This window comes from Phodopus roborovskii, unplaced genomic scaffold (genome assembly GCF_943737965.1).
Source record: "Phodopus roborovskii unplaced genomic scaffold, PHOROB, whole genome shotgun sequence".
NCBI lineage: Eukaryota > Metazoa > Chordata > Mammalia > Rodentia > Cricetidae > Phodopus > Phodopus roborovskii.
Genome location: NW_026126636.1, coordinates 11,198,879 through 11,224,010, shown reverse-complemented (window position 1 = coordinate 11,224,010; position 25,132 = coordinate 11,198,879). Strand labels below are relative to the sequence as shown.

General features: G+C 53.2%; 2 protein-coding genes across 2 annotated transcripts; one reads left to right on the top strand and one right to left on the bottom strand.

Moving 5' to 3' along the window:
- The first annotated feature begins 507 nt into the window (after positions 1-507).
- On the top strand, positions 508-14,890 carry Slc1a5 (solute carrier family 1 member 5). The gene is made up of 9 exons (XM_051207041.1): positions 508-1,565; positions 4,858-4,900; positions 5,564-5,611; positions 6,040-6,087; positions 7,687-7,847; positions 10,894-11,127; positions 12,609-12,803; positions 12,901-13,035; positions 14,142-14,890. The coding sequence occupies exons 1-9, from the start codon at positions 1,000-1,002 to the stop codon at positions 14,374-14,376; spliced, it is 1,665 nt and encodes a 554-aa protein (XP_051062998.1). The 5' UTR covers positions 508-999; the 3' UTR covers positions 14,377-14,890.
- A 5,405-nt stretch (positions 14,891-20,295) lies between these two features.
- On the bottom strand, positions 20,296-23,025 carry Fkrp (fukutin related protein). The gene has a single exon (XM_051207207.1). It carries the CDS (start codon positions 22,991-22,993, stop codon positions 21,509-21,511), a length of 1,485 nt encoding a protein of 494 aa, XP_051063164.1. The 5' UTR covers positions 22,994-23,025; the 3' UTR covers positions 20,296-21,508.
- Between the last annotated feature and the right edge of the window lie 2,107 nt (positions 23,026-25,132).

Here is a 25,132-nt window from a genome sequence, read left to right as displayed (position 1 = left end):
CACCATCTGGTTTATCCATGTATTTTTTTAATACAGAGGAGCTTGATGGTCCAGGCCTGTAATCCCAGAATTTGGGAGGTTCAAGGTCAGTAAAAGCAAAACCTAAGACAACAAAAAACTAACTTTTCAATGTCTACCTGCCCTTTGTAGAGGTCCTGATACATTTTATTCACAACAACCCACAGCTAGAGTCCTTTAGCAGGGATGAAATGGATGTGGGTGGGTGTGGGTTGGTAGGGCTCCCCAACGCCCCGCCCCACCCCTTTCGGACGCCTTTGGATCCTCTCTGGCCCCACCCTCTCCCCGGCCCCACCCCTGTCTAGGCATTGTTATTCAGCCTCGGTTGGGGGACCAGCCCCTCCTTGTTCTTGGTCCCGCCCCTCGCTCAATGGCGCCGAACTCTCCCTAACCAATCAGCGCTCGCAGGATGGCCCCCGCCTTCTCAAGCCCCGCCCTCCGCATTTAATTCTAATCGCTTCCGTCTAGCCGCCTCAGAGCCACGCGGCGCGGCCGGGGAGGTGTTCCCTCCGCTCGTTGGCGCCACTTTCCACATCCTCTTGCCGCTACCCATCTGCATCTGAGAATCTGATTTCCTCTCCGGGACCGCAGCTCCTCAGTCTACTTCTCCTAGGACTCCAGTACCCAGGGACCGAGAGCCAGGAGCCCTAACCCTGGGATCCCGGATCCCGGGCTCCCGGAGCCAGGAGGCATCCCGGATCTGCGCCACCTGGATTGAGCTTTCTTGAAGACCTCGGCCGCTTGGACGACTTCAAGCCTTCCCGGAGTCAAAGATCCCCACGTCCGACCCAGGCGCTCTCAGTTACCAGTTTTCGGGGATCCGATACCACCAGTAACGGGGTCTCGGCGCACAGCCCAGGGAGCTTAGGACGCTCCAGCCCTCGAGCGCCGGGGGACACACAACTTCAAGGACCCCGCCTCGTCTCAAGAACATTGCACCCAGTCTCCAGGCGCTCAGGGAACCCCCGATTGCGGCTCAGCATGGTAGTGGACCCCCCTAAGGCCGACCCCAAAGGGGTGACGGCGGTGGATCCCGCCGCCAACGGTGACCTGGCGCTGGGCTCCGGAGAGGACCAAGGCGCGAAAGGAGGCTGTTGCTGCGGTTCCTGGGACCAAGTGCGCCGCTGCCTTCGCGCCAACCTGCTGGTGCTGCTCACGGTGGCGGGGGTGGTGGCCGGCGTGGTGATAGGGCTGGGGGTCTCGGCAGCGGGCGGTGCTGAGGCGCTGGGCCCCGCGCGCCTGACCGCCTTCGCCTTCCCGGGAGAGCTGCTGCTGCGTATGCTGAAGATGATCATCCTGCCGCTCGTGGTGTGCAGCTTGATCGGAGGTGCGGCCAGCCTGGACCCCAGCGCCCTGGGCCGCGTGGGCGCCTGGGCGATGCTCTTTTTCCTGGTTACCACACTGCTCGCGTCTGCGCTCGGCGTGGGTCTGGCTTTGGCGCTGAAGCCCGGCGCCGCCTTTATCGCTGTCAATGGATCGGTCGGAGACACCAGCGACCACACTGCACCCGCCAAGGAGGTACTGGATTCCTTCCTGGATATCGCGAGGTGTGTTCCCGCCGGGGATTGGGGTGGGAAGGGCCCGGTGCTAGCGGCAACGATGGTTCGGGGGAAGGAGTCTCTTTTTTAAATCTATGTAACTCTGGATGGCCCTGAACTCGACAGCCTTTCTTGCTTCGCCCTCTGGAGCTCAGGAATTACACGTGTGTGCCATCACTAGCGGTGGGACTTTATTTAGACAGTTATTCACCCCCACCCCCAGAGTGAGACACGCCTTCTACAGTCTAGGAAAACCCAAGGTAATCTTAACAGGACCTCTAACGCTTTGGAAGTGTGAATTTTTACGGAAGTCCCTTAAATTTGGGGGCGGGTCCCGACGTGGAGGGCTAGTGGAGGAGACTAACCCTACCTAGTCTTGTTATGTTCTTGGAGACAGGTTACAGGGTCTCCTACAGCCCAGCACGGCCTTGAATGCCTGATCTTCCTGCCTCCATCTCCCAGGTGGCTGGGATAACAGCGTCATTTTGCCTGCTGAAAACAAGTCTGCTACGAAGCTCAGACTGCCCCCTAGCAATCCTGCCCCAGCCTCCTTCCTCGCCTTGCAAGGGGTAGGGGCGGTGTCTAAAGAGATACAAGGTCTAAGGAAAAGAACCAGAGCCAAGCCCCCCTCCAAGAAATAGTATGCAGCTCCGCAAAAGAAAAACAGCTGTGCAAACTCTATTTTGGGGTGGCAAAGAGATAGGGCTCCCGGATAAAGAATTGTTCCCAAGGTCCAAGGCCTTTGAGCTCTGTCAGGGGTCGCTGGAGGTTAATGGGGATGTAAGGGGCTCCCTGATTCCCAGTGATAAGTGTCCTGCGTATTACTCAGACCCGGCCCCTTACTCACTCTCTCTAACCCCAGGCAGCCAGCCAGCCTTTCTGTGCCTTCTCTCTGCTTTACCATCTCACTTCCCCCTGACACTTCCCTTTAGTGCCCCCCCCACGTGGGGAGTGATACTTATCCTTCCCTCCCACCCCAGAGGACTCTAGACTCCGGGTCCACGTGGCCTTGCCATGAGGCCTTCTGATTGAGTGTCTTCAGATTGGGGACTTTTCTGGAAGGAAAAGAGAAGGGGGCGGAGGAAGAAGTGAGTCAGAAAACAGGGCATCCTCTGTTTCTGGGCCACAGTAGGGACTGAGATGGAGGACTGACTGGGCTCTTCTTGGCCTGACGGAGTATGCCTCCTGGCTGGTGGAGATTAGCTGGGTCCTGGCCCTGCCCTGGACTGCAAACAGGCACACCCACGGTCAGGCTGTTTATGAACAGAGCCTTTTCCTCCACCCAAGCTCAAAACAGCTGGAATGCACTTGGCTGGCTGGCTACCCTCAGTCTTAGCCGAGAACACTTCTCGAACAGCTGGCACTCAGGTAAACTCGGCATGCAGAGGCACACGTGGCCTTAAGCTAGCTGTGTGGCACACATACCGGGGACGGGGCATTCATCATTCTATGTGTGTGAGTGTCCTGACTGCATGTGTGCCCAGAGCTCGCAGATACCAGAAGAGGTTCCTGGATTCCCCGGGACAGTGGTTACAGGTGGTTCTAAGCTGCCACGTGTATCATCTGAAGCCCCCACCATTAGGACTATTTTGGAGCCAGGGTTTCTCTGTAGCTTTGGAGCCTCTCCTGGAACTCACTCTGTAGAGCAGGCTGGCCTCGAACTCACAGAGATCCGTCTGCCACCAGCTTGGAGCCACTTTCTTCGATAATGCCACTAGCCACGTGAAAGCTTTGCCTGTGTTCTAGAGGGCAGCACAAGTCAGACACGGTGGCCCACACCTCTAAGAAAGACCCAGCACTGGTGAGGTGGAGGCGAGGGGGTCAGGAGTTCTAGGCAGTCCTAGGCTACAAAGAGACTCTTGCCTGCCCCGCCCACCAAGAACAAGGACAAACAAAAATCCCACCTGTCACTACTTCCTTGAGCAAGTTTCTTGCCTTTCTGTGCCTCAGCCAGCCCCCCCCCCCCCCGTGAGAAAGTGTGTGTGTGTTTATGGACTTTTTAAGACACCTCGCCTTTGTAGCAGCCCCCACGCCTGCACCAACACACCTGCAGCCCCCTTCAGTTAAAAAGGAGTTGGCTATATAAAACAGTAGCTGTGCCACCTGGCATATGGCAGACACCCGCCACACTCAAGTGGCCATGCAAGGACAGATGCATATTCATGACCAGAACAGCTGTCCCTTGTCACCAGATCTTAGCCTCCGACTGCCACGATTCATTGTGCCCAGATCCCCGTGGGCCCCCCCCCCCCCCCCCCCGCTCTCCGACCCACCAGCCTGCCCCTCGGGGATTGCCTTGTCCCTCAGACCTCCAGAAGTAGCTGATGCAAGACATCCAGGGTATTAAGTGGTTTCAGGGGGTGGAGCTAAGGCCTGGTGTGACCCTGCCTTTGCTTTCCGCTCATGAGCCCGGGTTTTTCTTTTTTGGGGTTTTCCCCCCCTTAACCCACAGTCCCTTGGTTCTGAAACACCAGCTTCCTGGAGCCAGAAGAGGCCAGTTAAGATCCCACATCCTGGAAAGGTGTGCTGGCCTGTTGGTGTTGAACTGTCTTGTCCTCCACCAGCTACTCAGGGGGCTGGATGATCACAAGTCGGAGGCAAGCCTGGGCCTACCACAGTTTAAGTCCTCGCAAGCCTGTGTAACTTAGCAAGACCTGTCGCAAAAATAAGTAAAAAGAGGGCTGAGAATGTAAGTTCAGTGGTAGAGAGAGGGCAAGGTCCTTGGGTTCGGTCTCTATTATGGCAAAAGTGAATAAATTAATTAGAGGATTTGGGGGAGTGTGTGGTGTGGCTCAGGGGCTTAAGGTACTGGCTTTGATCTCTTGAGACACACAGTCTGGAGGAAACGGTCACCTGCACACAGAGAGCAATCGGGGCACGCAGGCACACATCCCTCCCCCATAAATAAATGTTTATGGCCTGGTGTTATGGTGTGCTCCTTTAATCCCAGCACAGTGGCAGAGGGAGGTGGATCTCTGAGTTCAATAAAGGCCAGCCAGGGTTACAGGGTGAGACACTACCTTAAAAAAAATTACACATATAGGGTGGGGTGTGTGTGTTGTAAAGAGTGTGACTGCAACCCTAACACTCGGTAGATGCAGGAGAATCAGAAGTTTAAAGCCACCTTCAGCTGCATATAAAGTTTGAGGCCAGCCTGGGCTACATGGGACACTTTCTTAAACAATCAAGATTAAGGAAGAGATTCCCATCACCACCCTCCAAGAGGCTAGCCCTGTCCCTCTCATGTCTGCCCTCCCCATCCTCCCACGACAGCGCCTAACAACAATGTCTGTTTCTGCAGGAATATTTTCCCCTCCAACCTGGTGTCTGCTGCCTTCCGCTCTGTGAGTCCTCCTCTGGGGTGCGCTAAGGGGGCCGGCGGCGGTGGGATGGGGACGGGCAGAGGAAAGGAAGACACGTGGAGCAACTTGCCAAGCGGGGTTGCCACGGAGACTCATCCATGTGTCCCCCCATGAAGAGATGAGACTCTGGGGGCCTGGCAAGATAGCAGTGGGCACCTGAACATCCGATTTTGATTCCTGCCACACACACTTGTCCCCTGACGTCCAAACACCGGGGGTTGGAGGGGATGCACCTGTGGGCACTCGTGAGCACACAACACTAAAGTTTTAAAGAGAGAAATGAGAGTGTGGGAGAGGCTCGGTGGGGTGTGTAACACCAGCTCAGGAAGGCCGAGGGCAGAGCACAGTGACTTAGGCTACACAGCAGACGGTGTCTTACAAATGAAACTGATCACGAAGGCTCTGACCTATGATCCCAGCACTTGGGAAGTGGATGGGGAGGGAATGGGGGCTCAAGGTTATCCTTGGCTACCTAGGGAGTTAGGAGTTAGCCTGAGCTACAGAAGACCCTGTCTTTGAAAAGAGAATGGGAGGGAGGAAGAAGGGGGGGATGCTTGGGCTCAGTTTGTGGCTTTGTTCCCAGTATGGTGTGTGGCAGCTTTGGTGACATTTGACACTGACTTTTCCCCCCCACCCCATCTGCAGTATGCCACCTCGTATGTTCCCAAACAAAGCATCACGTGTGATCAGCAGGTGAGCTGAAGGGTTGGGTGGGGGTCCTTGCCGCTGGGGGGGGGGGAGCCTTGCCGCTGGCCCAGCATAGCTGTTGAGTTTTGCCGCCCTCCATCCCCTCTGTCTTCTGGATCTCCCAGAAGTCTAGAGTGAATTTAGGTTTACACCTAAATTCTGCAGTCCTTGAGACTGGAGTTTTAGTTTCATTTGCCAGTACTGCATAAGCCAGGCATGGTGGCACACATCCGTGGTCCCAGTAATAAGTAGGGCTACAGAAATCTCAGTAAGTTAGGGTCATCCTTGGCCGGCAAGGGTTACACAAGAGACTATCTCAAGAGAGGGGTCGGTGGAGCAGGTTTTGGGCATTTGCTGCTTCCAGCGTGGTAGCGGGGAGCCATGCTGACACTTGGCTTGACACTCACTGATCCTTCCAACCCTGTCGTCTACAGCCGCCTCCCCCCTGTATACAGAGAGAGATCAACGGCACCATGGTCAAGGTGAGCAGGGCGGGGCTGAGGAAACTCCACCTCAGGCCCGCTGTGCCTTTTCGGTTTGCCCCCCACCGCTGGTGCTTGAGTCTCCCCATCCCACCCCCCAAAAAAAGTACAGTGTGGAATTTGGTTGAGAGTCTGGGGTCCTTGGAACTGGAGATGCAGCTCAGTGGGTGGAGCGTTTGTTTAGCATGAAAGTGACCCACCCTGGTTCGGTCCCTAGCGCCATGGAAACCAGGAGGGTGGTCCGTGACTGGGATCCCACATTAGGGATATAGAGGCAGGAGGGTCAAATGTTCAGGGTTATCTCTGGATACATATGGAATTCAGAGGCCAGCCTGGGTTCTCAGAGACCAGTGGAATTCCATAGTCCTTCCGTGTCTTCCGAGGTTCTGAAGATCAGTTGTTCCCTCAAGTTAGCTAGGCAAGCCCTCGGAATGGAGCCACACCTCCGGGTGGATTCAGCCCTTCTTCACCCTTCCCCCGCCTGGTCCCACGTTCTCTCCCACCTGCCCACTTCCCAGAGTTCCCAGTGCCCAGTTCCCTCTAGGATGTTTTATTTTCTCCATCCCCTCAGCCGCATCCTCGAACTTCGTCTGCCTTGTGCATGTCCTGTTAGCCAGGGTGGGTAGGTTTCTTCCCGTTCTCTGGATGCTCCACTTAGACTCATTTCTAGGTCCTCTCTAGAACCTTCTGTTGCTTTTAAAAAGTGTGTATGTGTGAGGGGACGCATAGCAGGGTGGCCGTGTGGAGGTCACAGAGCTTGTGGGAGTCAGCTTTCTCCTTCCTCCGTGTAGCTAGCGCCTCGCCGGGGGATCAGGCTTGGTGGCGGCACGTACCTTTACCCACTGAGTTCTATCATTGCTCCCCTCTATTTTAAAGACTGGTTGATCCATGTGTGTTGTTTTTGAGCACAGAGGCCAACAAGGAGTTGATCCCTTGGGGCTGGACTTCAGAGGGGTTTGCAGGACACCCGGCTTGTGACATAAATGCCGCCGAGATCCAAACTCCGTTCCAGCCCCCTCTGCTCGAGGCCTCCTCTCCTCTCAGGTCCTTCCTTGCGTGCATTCCCTCTTAATTTGCTTTCTATCGCCATGAGAACCATCATGACCAAAAAACAACTTGGGGGAAGGAGAGGGGTTGTTCTCTCTTAGCCGCTGGCAGTCCGTCATGGAGGGACTCCGGCAGAGGTCGTGGAGGGGCGCTGCTTCCTGGCTTGCTCCCCGTGACTTGCTCAGTGTGCTGTCTTTACAGAATCCAGAACCACCCTGCCAGGGTTGGCAGCACCCACCACAGTGGGCTGGTCCCGCCCACATCAGTTATTAATTCAGAAAACGCTGCACAGATTTGCCTACAGGCCAGTCTGATTGATAGAGGCTTCTTCTCATTTGAGGTTGTCCCATCTTCCCAGATGAGCCTAGCTTGTGTAAAGCTGATAAGACAAACAAACAATAAATCTCCAGGACTCGCTCGTTAGCTCCAGGCCCACTCCCTCTGGCTGACCCCTGATCTGATTTCCTTGCCCCCTGAAGGGCGTAGGACCAGTGGTTGTGTAGATGGGTAAATGCTCTCTCTTCCCTACCCTGCTCTGTTCTTCTCCCAAAGCTGGGCTGTGAGGTGGAGGGCATGAACATCCTGGGCCTGGTGGTGTTCGCTATCGTCTTCGGTGTGGCCCTGAGGAAGCTGGGGCCTGAGGGCGAACTGCTCATTCGTTTCTTCAACTCCTTCAATGACGCCACCATGGTCCTGGTTTCCTGGATTATGTGGTAGGTGGTGGGGACAGGGGGTGGGCATGTCTGTTGTATAATATGGAATATGGGGGAGCCTCCCAGGGCTCTCACCAGAGCCTGAGGGGGGTCTTCATTAGAACCCAGTGCCTACCATTCCCTGAACGAGCGGCTTGCCTTCTCCATGCCTCGGTTTCCCCGTCTATGAAATAGTGACCGTTCTGTATTGATTCCATGGCTACTAGAATTGATGTATTTGCCTTCTTGATCATTCTAGAAGGCGATGGAAGATAGCCAGACTGATGTACCACAGCTTCCAATGTAACAGCTCTGGGTCCTTCTGAGTAAAGGATCTGAAATGGTGCCTTCCTTACCCTGTTGCCAGAGTGTAGGCAGATCTTGAGGAGGCGCAGGAAAAGAGGTTCATCTGGGGCGGTGGTGGCTTGCCCCTCAGCTGCCAAGGACGCCTCACCTGTGTCCCATCCCCTGTGCCTGGCGCCTAACTAAGTGAGCAGCCGCTGGTGTGAGTGCTGTCCTTTGCTTTTGTTAAATGACTTCAGGAAATGAAAGCAAAAACCACACACAGATGCCTCTGGTTTCCTCCTTGCCCATCTGGTCCCATATTGTCTCCGCCTACCTGGCCTGGATCTAAAGGACAGAAATTGAGAGAAAGACAAGATGGTGACAAGAAAGAAAGAAAGAAAGAAAGGAAGGAAGGAAGGAAGGAAGGAAGGAAGGAAGGACACACTCCAGGGGCAGGTGAATCCCTGTGAGTTTGAGGCCAGCCTGGTCTATTCCAGGATAGTCAGGACTATTGTTAGCTTTCCTGGGGCTGGAGAGAGTCCTGGCTTAGTGGTCCAGAGCCCTGGCAACTCTTCCAGAAGACTGGGACGGGTACCCAGATCCATAGGGTGGCTTGCAAGCACCTCTAAGTTCAATTCCAGGGGATCCATTGTCCCCTTCTGGCCTTTGTGGGCACTGCACCCATGTGGGACAGAGACATATGAACAAGCAAGACCCCCTTATACATAAAATACAAAATCTTTAAGGAAAGTTAGCTTTCCAGTGGCTGGAGAAATGGCTAGGGCATTCTGTGCTCTTCAGACGATCCAGGTTTGATTCCCAGCATCCACATGGTGGCTCACAACCATTTGTAACTCTAGCTTCAGGGGCTCAGACCCCTTCTACCGGCATTTCAGGGCACTAAGCATGTACATGGTGAATAGACCTACATTCAGGAAAAGCACTCATACAAGATAAGATGGAAAAATTTTAGCCAGGCACGATGAAACATGCCTTTAATCTCAGTATTCGGAAGGCGGAGGCAAGTGGATGGATCTCTGCAGGTTCAAGGCCAGTCTGTTCTATTTATAATGAGTTCCAGGACAGCCAAGGCTACATAGGGAAACCCTGTCTCCACAAGAGAAAAACGAATGGACCAGAAAAGGCCACGCTCACTGGGTGTGTCTTTTTGTTGTAGATTTTTGGAAACAGGGTTTCACCACGTAGCCAGACTTGCCTCAAACTCAGTTGTTCCTCTGCACCCAAGTGAAGGGGTCACTGACATTCACTGCCACATTCAGTACTGTTTGTGTGTGGTGCTGGGGATCTGACCCGGAGCGAAGGAACTGCTAAGCAAGTCCTGTTTGGCTGAGCCATGGCCCCCGCCCTTCACTGGGTGGGTGGGGTGCCGGCTCTCGGCTCCACCACTGGGCCACATCCATACCCCTAGCTTGTCCTGATCAGGAAGATCACTGCCGAAGTAACCAGGTTGGAATGTAGGTGACAATGGCTCCCAAGCCCGCTTGGTTTCCTGCTGTGGCGCTGCCTGTTCCCAGCTGTGTGCTCTCCATAACTTCCCTGTGCCTTGCTTGGTTTTTCCCTGTCGGCCTTGGGGCCTGTAGACAGCTGCTTTCCGAGGTCACACACGGGTTAATCTGTGTACTGTTCTCAGGACAGGACCTGGTCTGTCCCATTCCCAGAGTAAACAGTGGCAGATATTTATTTAAGCGTTTGCACTTAGAAAATTTCTGGGCAAGTCTGAGTGGCTAGGATCTGGCTAACCTGCTGGCTCTCCCTAGTTGCACAGGTGGCTGGGAAACTGGTGCCGTGGCAGCTAGACAGGAGGGTAATGGAAGCCTAGCTGACAGCAAGTGCACCTTGGGGCCTTTGTTCTAGGAGACAGGGGTGGTTGTTGGACCAGAAGTGGGGCTGTCTACAAATGCCTCCCGGCTAGTGTCTCACGTCATCCTGTAGCAATTCCTGAGTTAGTAGTATTACCTTGCCTGGTTGGTGTTTTGTTTTATGGCAAAGGCTAAAAGCAGGGTTTTGAAGTACCACTGAGCCACGCCCCCAGCCCCTCACTGGGGGATTCTAGGCAGGGGCTCCACCAATGAGCCATGCCCCCCACCTTCTTGAGATGGGTACCATGTGCATTCAGAGCCTGTGGAGTTAGAACACCAGATCCCTTGGAGCTGGAGTTCCAGGCTGTTGTGAGCTACCACGTAGGTTCTGGAAACTGAACCTGGATTCTATGGAAAAGCAGCCAGTGATCTTAACTGCTGAGCCCTCCAGCACCCGGCCTTGGACTTTTGATCCCCATAACTTTACTAATAGCACAGTGTCTGGGATGGCAGCTTTGTAGTCCATTTTATACGCACATTCAGGGGTGGTTCTACTAGCTATGACTGGCATGCTTGTAATAGGAACTGCCTAGTGGGCTGTCATTCAGCCGTGATCAAAGGCTTGGGGCAAAGGCCACAGACCTGGGAGTTAGCGTGACCCAGTTACACCTCTTTCTTTCTTTGCTTTTTTCTGCGAGCGTGTTTCTGACAGCAGCCGCTTTTAGCAAGCAAACCCAGAAAGCAAATGACTCAGAGTGGAGGGGACTTTTCATCCTGGCAGGGATGGGAACCATCGGGCTTTTATTTCACAGCTGCGACCCCTTCAGAGGGAGGGAGCGAGTCTACAGGTAGCTGAGTCTCCCACAGGCCAGTCGTGGAGTGGCGCCCTGGGCAGCTCCAAGACTTCAGGGAGAGGCTGGGAGGTGTGGTCAGCAGCAGTAACCTGTCTCTGCGATCATCAGGTACGCCCCTGTCGGCATCTTGTTCCTGGTGGCCGACAAGATTGTAGAGATGAAAGATGTCCGCCAACTCTTCATCAGCCTAGGCAAATACATCATGTGCTGCCTCCTGGGCCATGCCATCCACGGGCTTGTGGTTCTGCCCCTCATCTACTTCCTCTTCACCCGAAAAAACCCCTATCGATTCCTGTGGGGTATCATGACGCCGCTGGCCACAGCGTTTGGGACCTCTTCTAGGTGAGAGTTGGCAGAGGAGCTGGCAGTGGGCGTTGGTGTTGAAAGACCTGAGAAGCATGGTTGTGTTTACAGATGCTCTTTTTATTTCTAATCAGTTTTCCTTTTCTTTGCTGCCTTTGTCTTTTATGTGTATCAGGGCTTTACCTGCATGTGTGTCCCCTGGGACTGTAGTTACAGCCCTAAACTGCCTTGTGGGTGCTGGGAATTGAACCCAGGTCCTCTGGAAGAGCAATCACTGCTCTTCTTAACCACCGTTACCGTCTCTCCAGCCCCCTTCATCAGTTGCTCAGGGCACCCGAAAGAAATGAGAGAGAGCATTTCTTTCTGTGTGTGAATGTGTGTGAGTCAGAGAACACCCTCTGTTTTTCCTCTGTGTGCTCCGGCTAGTGGGCCTTCGAGTTTCTGAGATCCCTACCTCCCGCAGGGGTGCTAGACAGATATTTGTACTGCATGACTGATTTTCACATGGGAATGGGGAATTGAACTCTCTTCATGTGTATACAACCACAGCTATCTCTTCAACCCCGCCCCCTTTGGTTTTAAACCAAAACACCGAAACAACAAAAAAACACATTTATTCGCATGTGTGTTTATACATGTGTGGAGATCCAGAGGACAACGTGAGGGCGTGGATCCTTTTTCCTGCACTTGGGGTTGAACTCAGGTTGTCAGGCTTGGCGGCAAACACCTACACCTTAGTCAGCCCCCTTTTCTCTTTTTGTGGTGTTTTGGATTGAAGCCACTACCTTGTGCATGCTAGGGAAGAGCCAGCCCTTCCACAGAGAGCCACACCCATCAGCCCTAACTGGTGGGGTCTAGCCACATGCTTAACCGCTGACCTATTTTCAGCCCTCTTTATTTTGAGACAAGGCCTCAGTATGTGAGCCCAGGATGCTCTCTGACTTGGAATCCTCGCTGGGTGTGGTTGTGTTTCAATTCCAGCACCTGGGAGTCAGTGGCAGGTGGGTCTCTCTGAAGCCAGCCTGGTCTACATAGCAAGTTCTAGGCCAGCCTCGGCTGCATAGTGAGAAACCCTGTGTCGTAGGGAAAAACACACAGACACACACAAAGGAACTTGGTCCTCAGCCTCCCAGGTGTCGAGGTTACAAGCTGTGTCACCACGTCCAGCTTTTTGTGGGTGTTTGCAGACCTCCAGACACGGAAAGGGACAAGACAGGTCTAGGGCAGCATGCCTTAATCCTCCCTTACACAGGGTGCTACACTCCAAGAACGGTGCCTGATCCCCGTTCCACTGGGCCCTGGGGGCCTGCTTTGGGTAGGGAAGGGCATTGGAGAGCTAGAAGATCCGGCCCTCCGCACTGTGGGAGGAAAGGGAGCTTGGGCAGGTGGGCGGGTCTCCTGATGGTGTGGGTAGGGCTGAGTGGTAGGTGGCAACTTCAGCTCGGAAGTGAGCCCGGTTGGACTAGCCTTTGCGGTCCAGGAGTTCTCACGCGGGCTCGCTCTGTGATGCCCTCCGTCAGCTCTGCCACGTTGCCCCAGATGATGAAGTTTGTGGAGGAGAAGAATGGCGTGGCCAAACACATCAGCCGCTTCATCCTGCCCATCGGCGCCACCGTCAACATGGACGGGGCGGCGCTGTTCCAGTGTGTGGCAGCGGTGTTCATTGCTCAGCTCAATGGGGTGTCCCTGGACTTCGTGAAGATCATTACCATCCTGTGAGTGCCTCGGAGCTGTGGCAGGAACCCCGCCCGCCCCACCCCCTACCCCCTTTCCCATCATGGATGGATACGGCCATCTCACTTCTCTCCCCAGGATCACAGCTACTGCATCCAGTGTGGGGGCTGCGGGCATCCCTGCAGGGGGCGTCCTCACGCTTGCCATCATCCTTGAAGCCATCAGCCTCCCGGTCAAGGACATCTCCTGGATCCTGGCCGTGGACTGGCTCGTGTGAGTGGGGCCTTGGGGGTCTGGGGGTGCTGAGTAGTCCCCCTGGGAAAGCACATAAAGACTTCTGAGCACAGGAAGAAAGACAAGACAGGTCTAGAGGTAGAGGAAGCATGTGGGACCCTAACCTCATGTTCCCGAGGCGGTAGTGCACACCTTTAATCCCAGCACTTGGTAGGCAGAGGCAGGTAGGTATATTTCTGAGTCTGAGACCAGCCTAGTCTACAGAGAGGGTTTCAGGACAGTCAAGGCTGCACAGAGAAACCTTGTTACAAAAGTAATGGTATTGATAATAATTTATGCATTATTATTTGTTTGTGTGTGATAGGGGGTGGGGTTTGTTGCACGATGTTTCTTTTTCTCTGTCTGCTTTTGTGTGGATTCTGAAGATCAGTCCCAAGTCTTGTACAACAAGCACCTTTGCCTTCTGGACCCTCTTGACATTTATTTTTTTCGTTTGCTTTGGGGTGGTTTTGTTAGTTTAGACTAGATCTCATCATGTAACTGTGGCTGCTCTGGAATTTGCTGTGTAGTAGTCCAGGCAAGCTTGAAACTCATCATCCTGCCTCAAACTTCATGGTACTAGAAATACATGTGTGAGCCGCTATCCTTGGCCAATCTTTGGGTTCTCTAAGGAACCCCAGAGAGGCAGTGAGCTGTCATACTCCTAGGACAGGCAGCTTAGTTCTGTCGTAACGATGTGACTTTAATTCTCCTGTGTCTGTTTCCCCATCTGTACAAGGGGAAGAGAGTAAAGTATGTGCTATACAACTATGAGGTCCTGGATTTGCATCCCTGACACAGATGGATGGGTCTGTGAGCGTATTGGCCAGCCAGTCTAACTGATGTGGTCGTGTTCAATTCAGTGAGAGATGCCATCTCAAAACATAGAGATGTCAGAAGTGGTGATGGCACACACCTTTAACCCCCAGCACTCGGGAGGCAGAGGCAGGAAAATGTCTGTGCATTTGAAGCCAGCCTGGTCTACAGAGTGAGCTCCAGGACAGAGACCCTGTCTCACAGAGCAGCTTCTCTAGTGGGAGAAGGCAGGCCCATGTGTCCTTGCCTCCTCCTTCCCTCTCACTTTGTCGACGTTTGTGCCCTTTTAGGGACAGGTCCTGTACCATCCTCAATGTGGAAAGTGATGCATTTGGGGCAGGACTGCTTCAAAGTTATGTGGATCGCACCAAGACGCCAAGCTCAGAGCCTGAATTGATCCAGGTGAAGAATGATGTGCCTCTGAATCCACTGCCCCTCGCCCCAGAGGAGGAGAACCCTCTTCTCAAACAGTACCGGGGACCCGCCGGGGACGCTGCCACCTGTGAAAAGGAATCTGTCATGTGAATGTCAGCAGGGACTCTACGCTCAGTCCCTGGTGGTATCGCTTTGGAAGTGGGTGTCATGCGGGCTGGAGAAATGGACTGCTGTGGATTCTGGGGGTGGGGTCTACAGGGTCGGGAAACTAAGGGTCCCTGACTCCTTCCTGGAACGGATATCGGGAGCCTCATTACTGGGGTACATATGCTTATGTGCGAATGTGTCCACAAATCTTCCCCCATCCTGGCTCCCGTTCACGGAGACGGCATTCTCTGTCACCCAGAGCCAGCCATCCAGCCTACCTGTCTACCCAGGAGAGTTCTCTGTCGTCTAAAGGCAAAGTATTGCAATGTGCTGCTATCTAATGGCCATAGCTGGAGGGAGGGAGAGAGAGAGAGAGAGCTTCTCAGGAGTCCCTCCATGACAGCAAACTCTCTCCCACAAGTCCCAGGGGAACGCCAAGGATAAATATTGTCACTCCAGAGCACATTTTTTTTAAAAGCAATAAAATGGTGTCAAATGAGGAGTTCTAAGAATCTAATACCAGTGTGCTGGCACTCACCTCTTTTTTTGGGGGGGGTTAATTTTTGACTAAACAGGGTCTGGAGAGTTGGCTCAGTGGTTAAGAGCACTGGCTGCTCTTCTTAGAGGACCTGGGTTCAATTCCCAGCACTCACATGGCAGCTCACAACTGCCTGTAACTCCAATTCCAAGGAATCTGATGCCCTTACAGACATATTTATGTAGGGAAAACTCCAATGCATGTAACGATAAATTTATAAAAGGATGCTTTGACTAAGCACACTAAGCGCATCAATGCCAAAGACTAGTTTAGGCTTCACTGAACTCGGCAGGGATCACTGGGCTGGTAAGATGGCTTAGGGGTTCAGAGACCAGTTGCAAAGGCACACGACTTGAGTTACATCCCTTGGACCCACCTGGTGGAGGGACAGGTGATTCCTACACACCACCCCGATGTGTACACATGTACATATTAAAGGGGGCTGGAGGGGGGTTCACTAGCTGCTTTTCAGAGGACAGACAGGTCCACCCCCAGCACCCACATAGCTGTAACTCCAGTTCCAGGGGACACCCTCTGACCTCTGTGGTCACGTACACATATGTGAACACACTCAGACATATGTAGAAAGAAAGGGTTGGAAAGATGGCTCAACAATTAAGAACTCTTGCTGTGTTGGCAGATAGTCATGTGTGGCGCAACCATAGCTCCTGAGGGGATCGGATGTGCCCTTCTGAGGCCTGTGGGTTCCAGCACATACCCCTTTAATCCCAGCACTAAGGAGGCAGAGGCAGGTAGATCTCTTGAGTTCCAGGCCAGCCTGGTCTACAGGCTCCAAAACTACAGACTGTCTTGGTAAAACAAAAAAGCAAACGAGCTGCTGCTCTTCTAGAGGGCCTGAGTGCCATGGTTCCATGATGGGAGATGCCATTCTGTAAATATGTTTCTTTTATTGGTTACTGAATAAAGCTGTTGGCCTGTTACTAGCGTTTCTTATTGGCTAGCTCTGTCTTAAATATTAACTCATTTCTAAGTATTTCCACGTGGTCTTATCTTACCAGACCTCTTCTCTCAAGTCTCTATGTTTTGAATCCTCCTACATCTCCCAGAATCCTCGTCTCCTAGTCCCACCCATCTTGCCTTCCTATTGGCCAGCAGTGCTTTATTCAGTAACCAATAAGAGAAACATGTATAGAGTGACATCTCCCATCAGTTCTGTCCCTAGCACCACAAGGTGGTTCACAACTGTCTGTCACTTCAGGCCCAGACAACATAAGCTTGGCCCCAGGGCCCTGGTGACGGTGGAGAGAACTGATTTCACCAAGTCTTCTGATCTCCACACAGTCACACTAATTATTTTCAAAATATTTTTGAGATAAGGTCTCACTAGGTACCCCTAACTGACTTTGAGCTCACAGAGATCCACCTGCCTATCTTCTGAATGATGGGATTAAAAACAAGAACCACTACACTCAGCTATACTTAAAAATTTTATCCTTAAAAATCATCATTGATCCTGGCTTGGTGACATCTGTATTACAGCCTTTTGGGAAAATCAATGAACCTATAGTTGTAAGAATTAATTCATTTTGTTCTTGTTTGTGTTCTACTTACAAGTCCTGTACTGGGGCTGGGGGTGTGGCTCAGTGGTAGAGCCCCTGCCCTAGAATCCCCCAGTGAGGGGCTGGGGTGTGGCTCAGTGGTAGAGCCCCTGCCTAGAATCCCCCAGTGAGGGGCTGGGGTGTGGCTCAGTGGTAGAGCCCCTGCCTAGAATCCCCCAGTGAGGGGCTGGGGGCGTGGCTCAGTGGTAGAGCCCCTGCCTAGAATCCCCCAGTGAGGGGCTGGGGTGTGGCTCAGTGGTAGAGCCCTTCTAATACACAAGGTTGTTGGCTTCATCCCCAGCATTGGAGGTGTACAACTTCTAGTTCATTTAGCACTGTGACTTCCTGCCTACTCTCACTCTCCAAACATTTTCCATATAATAACTTGCTCTTTTAGGATTCTTCTTTATTTATTTATTTAATTCTGAGAGGGGAGAAAAGGAGATAGGTTCTGGCTATGTAGCCCAGGTTGGTTTTGAACTTTTCATCCATCTGCCTCAGTCTCCTGAGTGCTAAAGTTACAGATGTCCACTCTCATGCTTGGCTCAATGGGCTTCCTCCCTCCCTCCCTCCCTCCCTCCCTTCCTATTTTTTTCCTGGATAACCTGCCAGGCGTTGGTGGTCCATGCCTTTGGTCCCAGCACTCGGGGAAGCAGAGGCAGCAGATCTTCTCTGAGATGGACCTTGAATTTCTGGTCCTCCTGTTCCCACCTTTTGAGTGCGAGGATTACAGCCATGTGACACTGCCCCGTTTTATGTGGCGCTGGGGACAAACCACAGGCACTGTGTATTCTACGCAACCCTCCACCAACTGAGTTGAGACTCCCTACCTCACGGCTCTCCTGGTTGAACTATCCCCCATATGTCCACAAGAGGGCAGAAGCTCCCACTTCTGGGAGTTCCCATACCCTTTTCTGTGGGACCTGCAGTCGGGAGGCCTCTGCAGCATCTCCCTTCAGTCATTTCTGTAGCCTCGTCCACCCACCCACCCCCACACGTCTGTCTCTCTTCTTCGTTTGGTTTTGACTCTTTGAGACAAGGTCTCACTCCGCAGTCCCAGTTGGCTTGAAACTCCAGGCCTCCATGTCCTCCAGCTTTCCTTTCCTTCTTTAAGTTTACTTCAGACTGTGTCTTATTCTTTGACGGTTTCTTATGTGTGTACAATATATATTGGTCATATCCATCTTTAACTCCCATCAACTCCTCTCCTTTGTTTTGGTTTTGCAAGACAGGGGTTCTCTGTCCAGTCCCGGCTGTCCTGGAATTTGCTCTGTAGACCAAGCCGGCCCACAGATGACCTGAGTTCAATTCCCCAGGACTCACAGAATGTGGGTGTGGTGAATCTATGAATCTGAGACCAGCCTGGTCTACAAAGTGAGTTGCAGGAACAGCCCTGTCCCGGAAAAAAAAAAAAAAAAAGGCGTGTGTATGTATGTATGTATGTGTGGGCATGCATGCTTGTGGGCATTCATGTGCAGATATACATCAATGTAGGTATGTGAATGCGTCAGTTTTCTCCCTCCACTATGTGGGATATGGGGATCGAACTCAGGTCTCAGGTGCTTGGTGGCAAGCCCCCTGACTCCATCTTGCCTCTAGTTATTTTTTGCTCATACCAGGCTGGCTCCTGTCCCAGAGCCCTTTCTCTGGTTGTTCCTTCCCCTAGACACCTTTGACCCAAATCTCTACTTGGATCTTTCTTCATCTCTCTCAAATGCCACCTCAGCAAGGTCTTCTCTGGAGATATTTAATCCAAAGCTCACCCCCGACCCCGAGCCTCACCCACCCACCCACCGCCTACTCTGGTTACCTAGTTTTTGTTTTGTTTCGCACTTACTGATTTTTGTGCACGCGGAGGTCATAAGACAAACCTTAGTTCTCTCCTTTGAGTCATGTTAGGTTTTGGTTTTTTGAGACAGGGTCTTGCTTTGTACCCAACATGTAGCTCAGGCTGGTCTGGCATTTTCTATGTAGCTGAGGTTGCCCTTGAGCTCCTGCTTCTTGCGGCTGCCTCCTTCAGTGCTGGGGGTTGAACCTAAGGCCTTCTGCATTGGAAAGCAAGCATTCTACCACCCTGCCCATCCAAAAGGCTCGTCATTTGTAATATATAAATTACATATGTGATATGTCAATGACAACCCCAGGGGCCTGCCTACCCTAGTAACTGCTAAACTGGGGGCTCTAAATGTGCTGGAAGATGTTCTGGCAGCCAATTGCCAAGCGCCTTGGGCCACAAGATTTTCTGATGTGATGGGCAGGCCCTGGCCATGTTTCTAATGCAAACGGACACAAGCTTCCCTAGTTTTACATGGGTGTTCCACACTTCCTGGAAAATCCAGAGGCGGCTAGAGCCTCACAGAGGACCTTGTGTTTACACCGGAGACTTCAATGTGGGCTGTAGATCAATAACACTACACAGTGTGTTTGACCTCTGCCTCAACCACACACACACACACACACACACACACCAACTCCATGACCAAATGTAGTTTGGGGGAGAAAGGGTTTATTTCATCTTAAAACTCTCAGGTCATCCTCTATCACTGAAGGGAGTCGGGGCAGGATCAAAGAGGCAGCAACTGAGGCAGAGGTCATGCTTAGTGGCTTGCTTTCCGTGGTTTGCTCAACCTGGCTTCTTTCTCTCTCTCTCTTTTTTCCCCTTTCTTTTTTTCCCTGTGTAGCTCAGGCTGTCCTGGAACTCATCCTGTACACCAGGCTGGCCTTGAACTCAGAGACCTGCCTGCCTCTGCCTCTGCCTCCTGAGTGCTGGGATTGAAGGCGTGTGCCACCGCCAGGCTTCGGCCTGCTTTCTTACAGAGCCCAGGGTTGTGGTTTCTCAGTGGCCGGGTCCTCTCACATCTATCATTAATCAGGAAGACGCCCATAGACTTGCCTACAGGCCAATCTGAGAGGCTTTTTCTCAGCGGAAGGTACTCTTCTCAGATGACTCGAGCACCCAACCAAGCAGCACACTGCCCACCAAGACTCCCCTCCCCTTTGCTAGAGATGGGACTGGGTCTCTGTGTAGCCCTGGCTGTCCTGGAGCTTGCTATGTGGACCAGGCTGACATAGAACTCACAGAGATCTGCCTGCGTCTGCCTCCTGAGTGCTGGGACTAAAGGAGGGCACCACTGTGCCCGGCCCAGTACTTTGGGTTTTTTGAGACAGGGACACTTGTAGCCCAGGCTGGCCTGGAACTCTCCATGTAGTTGATGATGGCCTTGAAGTCCTGCTCCTCCTCTCAAGTGCTGAGGTTGTAGGCATAAATCACCATTCATGGTGGTTTCCTTTAGTTTGGTTGAAATGGGGCCTGCTGTGTTGAAGGCTGGCCTTGAACTCCAGCCTCAGCCTCCTAAATAGTCAAGATCACACATGCATACAGCTGTGCTGGTTTCCTGTGCTTTAATAGTCATTATTATTTTGTGGTACAGGTGACCAAGCTTAGGGCCTGTGCAGGCTAGATAAACCTGTGAGCTACATCCCTTCCCCATGCTTTAAAACACAAAATTCAGGACCAGAGTGTGAGGACACAGATCTATAATCCCAGCACCTGGGAGACTCAGGCAGGAGAATTACACATTGCAGGCCAGCCTGGGGTTCTTAGCAAGGGTCAAGGGTCAATGAAAATTCTCCATTGGACCGGATGTTTTGGTACACATCTACAATCCCAGTACTCTATAGTCCAAGCCAGTCTAGGCTACAAAGTTAGACCCTGTCTTAAACCCCTGCTCCTCCCAATAAAATAAACCGGGTTGGGGGTGGGTGGGGCACACATCCAGGTAGTGTGTGGAGCAAATCGTTGAAGCAAGAAAACAAAAGGCTCTGTTCATCTTGAATTTTTCTAATTTTAAAGTAACATAATTTAAGCCTTATTTAACATTATACAGTCTGGTAGTAGTGGTTTGAACATAATTTATATGCATGATCACATAAGGAAAGTTATTGTTCTTAACCTGTTAACTGGCACATCCGCTGCAAGGCCCCATTTGGGTGCTATTCCTAGAGCGGGACATAAAGTGGGCCTTGAAACGATGGCCTGAATTCCAGTCCCCTACTGGCCACGTCCTAGACTATTTGGTCAAGATAAATAACTGCCATTTTGGCCTCAGTTACCATCCCTGGAAAATGGATGTAATAGCAGCTATCCATTCCGGGGGTAAGAGTCAGGATAAATCCATTGGTGTGCATGGACCCCAGTAAGCGCTCAGTAACTGTGAGCTGTGGCGGAGGTTTACCCCTCCTGGCAGGCGGGGCAACAGTGCAGAACACTGAAGGAGAATTAATAAATATTGTCAGTTAGGATCCCAAACCAGCGCCCTGTTAGTCTTCTAGGTGCACAAAGGGGTTAGAAGCAGCAGATACCTCACGCAGCTTTCTCAAAGAGAAGGGAGGAGGCCAGGGTGGGCCCACCATCCAGAGCCACTCCAAGAAAACCAGAGATGCGGGCTATGGAGAGGTCGTCAAAGATGAAAGGCCCGGGACAGATGCGCCCTCTAGTGGAGAAAGCAAACACTACGGGCCAAGGATCCTGGGTGTTCTAGACACCAAAGGAAGCATTCAGTTATCTCAAAGGAGACGGGCAGAACGCAAGACTGCACAACTGGTCTAGGGTCTCCTAAGTTGTATGTGGTAGACTGAGGCTGGCAGGTCTGTCCTTCGGACCTCACTTCCCAAGGGCCTAGGGCTCTTGGGATATAGGGCAGAGATCATGCAAAGTCCTGAGGATGAGCTCTACACCCTGGGCCTGCCCATCAAAGGCCACAACTCCCCTCTGTTACTAGGATGGGCTAGGAGGTCTCCACACATAGCCCCAACTCACGGCTTAAGATCTGGGTTTGCTTCCTACCAAAGCCGGACTTTTCCTGTGGGCCACCTCAAGTCGGTCTTGGCCAATTCACCTCTTTTATTCTCCCATGCACAGCCTCGCCTGGCCCAATCAAGCACGCTTGTTCAGACCCACACGACCTCCAGAGGCAAAGAACAGCTTCCTGTATGTACCCTGCAGTTCCCCCAGTCCCCAGATGCGAGCGCCAGGGTTTCAGCCGCCTGTCAAGCTTAGGAGTGCAGGGTTGGGGTACTCCGGGTTCTCGATGACGCCAGGCCCGAACTTGAGCTCCAGAAAGCGGCGGTAGTTGTTGGGGGCCTGTGCCATGAAGCCGGCAAAGGGCAGGGGGACTAGCGGCTGCAGGAAGTGCTCCGGGAACTCCACGTCCTGCCGGTGGTCCAGCCACGTGTCCTTGGTCATGACCCCATTGCGGGGGTAGAAAGGCCACAGGTCCACGTGCAGGTGATTGCTCTCGCTGTACTGCACTCGGAAGAAGTCGCCCTCCACCGCCTTCTCCCACACGAAGCCGCGTTCGTCCACGACCGAGCCAGCCTCGGCGCCCCGCAGCTGCTCGCAGTTGCCCACGTCCTCCAGGTAGATGCCCAGGTCCACGTCGTAGTCCCAAGGGATAATGTCGCCGTGGCGGGCCGCACCCAGCAGCGAGCCGCCCTCCAGCCAGTAGCGCACGCCTGCCGCCTCCAAGACTCCCACCACGTAGCGCGCAGTCTCGCGTAGCGCGCGCAGGCAGCAGGGCGGTGTCCAGCGGCCCTCGTACAGGTAGGAGGGTGTGTCTCCCGCCACCGTCCCGAAGCAGCGCGCGCTCTCCTTGTGGCAGCCGAACCACTCGAGCCGCCCGCCCTCCCAGCTCACCAGGCGGATGCCCAGCGCCCGCAGCAGCGCCGCCCGCCGAGAGCGCCCCTCGCGATCCGCCTTCCAGCGCGCGTGGGCCGTGGCCAGCGGGGGTTGGTGTGCCGCGGCGAAGGTCAAGTCCAGCAGCTGCACTGTCCAGCCCCGGAGGGCGGTCTGCAGGAAAAGGCTGGTGGCCAGGGGCCGCGCCAGAGGCACCGAGAGGTTGAAGAGATCGCGGGAGCGCAGCAGCAGCACGGCGTCACCGTCTAGGGCGTCACAGCGGGGCGCGCCAGGCGCGGGACCATAGCGTGCAGTCCATTCCCGAAGGCTGACGTTCAGTGCCAGGCACCGGGCTGGGTTGGCGGTGGCGACCGGGGCGGCTACGAGGCGCGCGCTGCTCCCCCGGAGCGCCTCCACCATACGCTCCAGGTGGCCTGGTGACTCGGCCCGTGCTCCGTCAGGCACCAGGGCCACGAACTCCGTGGCCACGTATGTCTCTGGGCGCGAGGCCGCGGCTGGCCGGTCCAGGGCCGGCTGGAGCAGCGCTAGGCGAACGTTGGGGATGCGAGGCAGGGCCAGGGGTGGGTAAGGGAGAGTGTCAGCCGCCACCAGCACGGGCTGGGCTGGATCCTGCTGCAGGAAGGAATCCACCAGCTCGGGGACAGCGTTGTCAAAGGCCTCAAACTCCCGAATTAGGACGGTGACACGGGGACCAGTGGCAGGAGTCCGGCGTGGGCCCCGTGCCCGGGGGTTCCTGGGCTGGTGTTGTAGCCAGGACACATAAAAGAAGACTAGGAGATTGAGGATGATGGCGGCTGCCAGGGCAGCCCAGCAGCGGGTGAGCCGCATGGGGCCCCGATGTCAGACCCTAGCTGGGGTTTCCAGGGCATCCTGGGGAGACAGGACGAAAAGGGAGACACTTTTTAAAAGCCATAGTACATTGCACAATCCAGGCCTGGGAAAGCAGAAGCCGGAGGATGGAGTGTTCAAGGCAAGCATGGGCTACAGAGTGAGGCTTTTTGTCTCGACAAAACAAAAACCCAAAAGCAGGAGGAGGAAAGAAGCAACAGCTGCTGCCCTTTAACCCCAGCACCCAGGAGTCGGAGGCGGAGTCGGAGGCGGAGGCAGAGGATCTCCACGAGTTCATAGCCAGTCTGGTCTACATATTGAGTTCCAGGACACACAGAGCTATAGGTCCTGCTTTTTATTTTTTTAAAGATGGCTGGGGCAGGGCTCAGCAATAGAAGCCTAGAACTCACCATCAAGGAGTGCCCTGGGGGTGTGGCTTTTAGTGGCGAAACTGCACAACATGAAAAATATTTCATTCCCAGTACAATCAAAAAAACACAAATCAGGGCCGGAGAGATGGTTCAGCAGTGAAGAGTATGGGAATTCAGTTCCCAGCATTCACAATGCTGTTCACAAGTGTCTGCAACTCCAGTTCCTGGGGCTCTGATGTCCTTTTCTGGCCTCTAGGGGCACCAGGCATGCATGTGGTTAGTTAGTACACAGACATGCACACAGGCAACACACTCATACACTTAAATAAAAGTAAGGTGAGGAACCTGGAGCACAGAGAGGTGAAGTCACTTGCTCAAAGTAACACAGCGGAGAAGAGGGACATGGGTTTTGCTGCAAGAAGCTAGTTCCAGAATCCTGCTTCAAACCAGTAACCCAACGGGCACAGTGACACTCGCCTTTAATCTCAGTGTGGGGCAGGTTGACCTTGAACTAGGTAGCTGAGGATGACTCTACCTACCAAGGGCCGGGCTGGGATTATAGGCATGCACCCACCATCTCCCACAAGCACTCTCCCAGCTAAGCTAAGCCCTCAGCCTCAGTCCTAGCCCTGGCCCCTGTGTTCAGAGATCTGTGTTCGGCGGTCCTGAAAAGACAGGCAGACAAAAACAACTTAGGTAGGAGACAAGCAGGGGGCATGAGTGAGTAACACAGGACTCTGTCTAGGAAAAGGGTGGGGGTAGGGAGGGAATGAAGCTGCTGTCTCATTGGCTTTCCATTCCTTCCCCAGAACATCGTACATGCTACAAGTGCTGTTAAATGTGTAGTCACAGCTCTTGGGAGGTGGAGGCAGGAGGATTAAAAGTTCAAGGTTTTCCTTGGGCACTGCCTGAGTTTGAGGCCAACCTGGTCTAATGGGAGACAGTCAGAAAAATTCCAGACCAACGGAAAACAGTGCATAAAGTCTGGTGAGATGGGCCAGCAGGTAAAAGTGCTTGACACAAAGTCTGACCTGAATTCTATCTCCAGGACCCACACAATAGAAGGAACGAACCAACCCCAGCGAGGTGTCCTCTGACCTCTACACACACACACACACACACACACACACACGCACGCACGCACGCACGCACGCACGCACGCACACACACACTAAATAAGTGGAAATCTTAAAGTGTATGTAAGCGTATCACTTGGATTTGGCCTTAGCCTCATCACCCAGGCAGGGACAAAAAAGGAGGTCTATTAGGAAAGGGTAGCATCTTTGTGATTCTTGTGACATCAAGGGGATTTCTTACCTCCCTAGCTTTCAGGCTGAGGGTGATCAAGGAGGGTCGCTCCACCTTGAGTCATCTGCTCTGCTGAGGGAGGAACCAGAAAACATCTAATGAGCCAACTCCGTGCCAAAAAAAAAGTGCAATTTCATCCTACCCACAAAGGAAGTCAAGGACTCTATTATTCCATTTGAAGCTGGGCCAACACTTCAGCTGTCTCAGGGGTAGGGTGGCTGAGTAGAAGGTGCATCCGTTAGCCGCTGTAAGCTATAGCTATCCCTCTTCTGTGGTGGTGTGTGAAGGGCAGAAGTGACAGCAGCTGTTACCATGACAACATCTTCCCTAGACACATACATCTTTCAGAGATAATCCTAAAACATCCCGTCTTTCTGGATCATTAGAAGGTGGGAGATTGCCCTGTTATAGTAACCAGGGTATGGCTTTGACTGTCATCTCCCTGGAAATGGTTCAAGCC

Coding starts and splice junctions, on each gene's coding strand:
- Slc1a5 (XM_051207041.1), top strand. CDS start 1,000: ATGGTAGTGGACCCCCCTAAGGCCGACCCCAAAGGGGTGACGGCGGTG. Junction 11,128..12,608: donor GCGTTTGGGACCTCTTCTAG/GTGAGAGTTGGC, acceptor GCCCTCCGTCAG/CTCTGCCACGTTGCCCCAGA. Junction 13,036..14,141: donor CTGGCCGTGGACTGGCTCGT/GTGAGTGGGGCC, acceptor GTGCCCTTTTAG/GGACAGGTCCTGTACCATCC.
- Fkrp (XM_051207207.1), bottom strand. CDS start 22,993: ATGCGGCTCACCCGCTGCTGGGCTGCCCTGGCAGCCGCCATCATCCTC.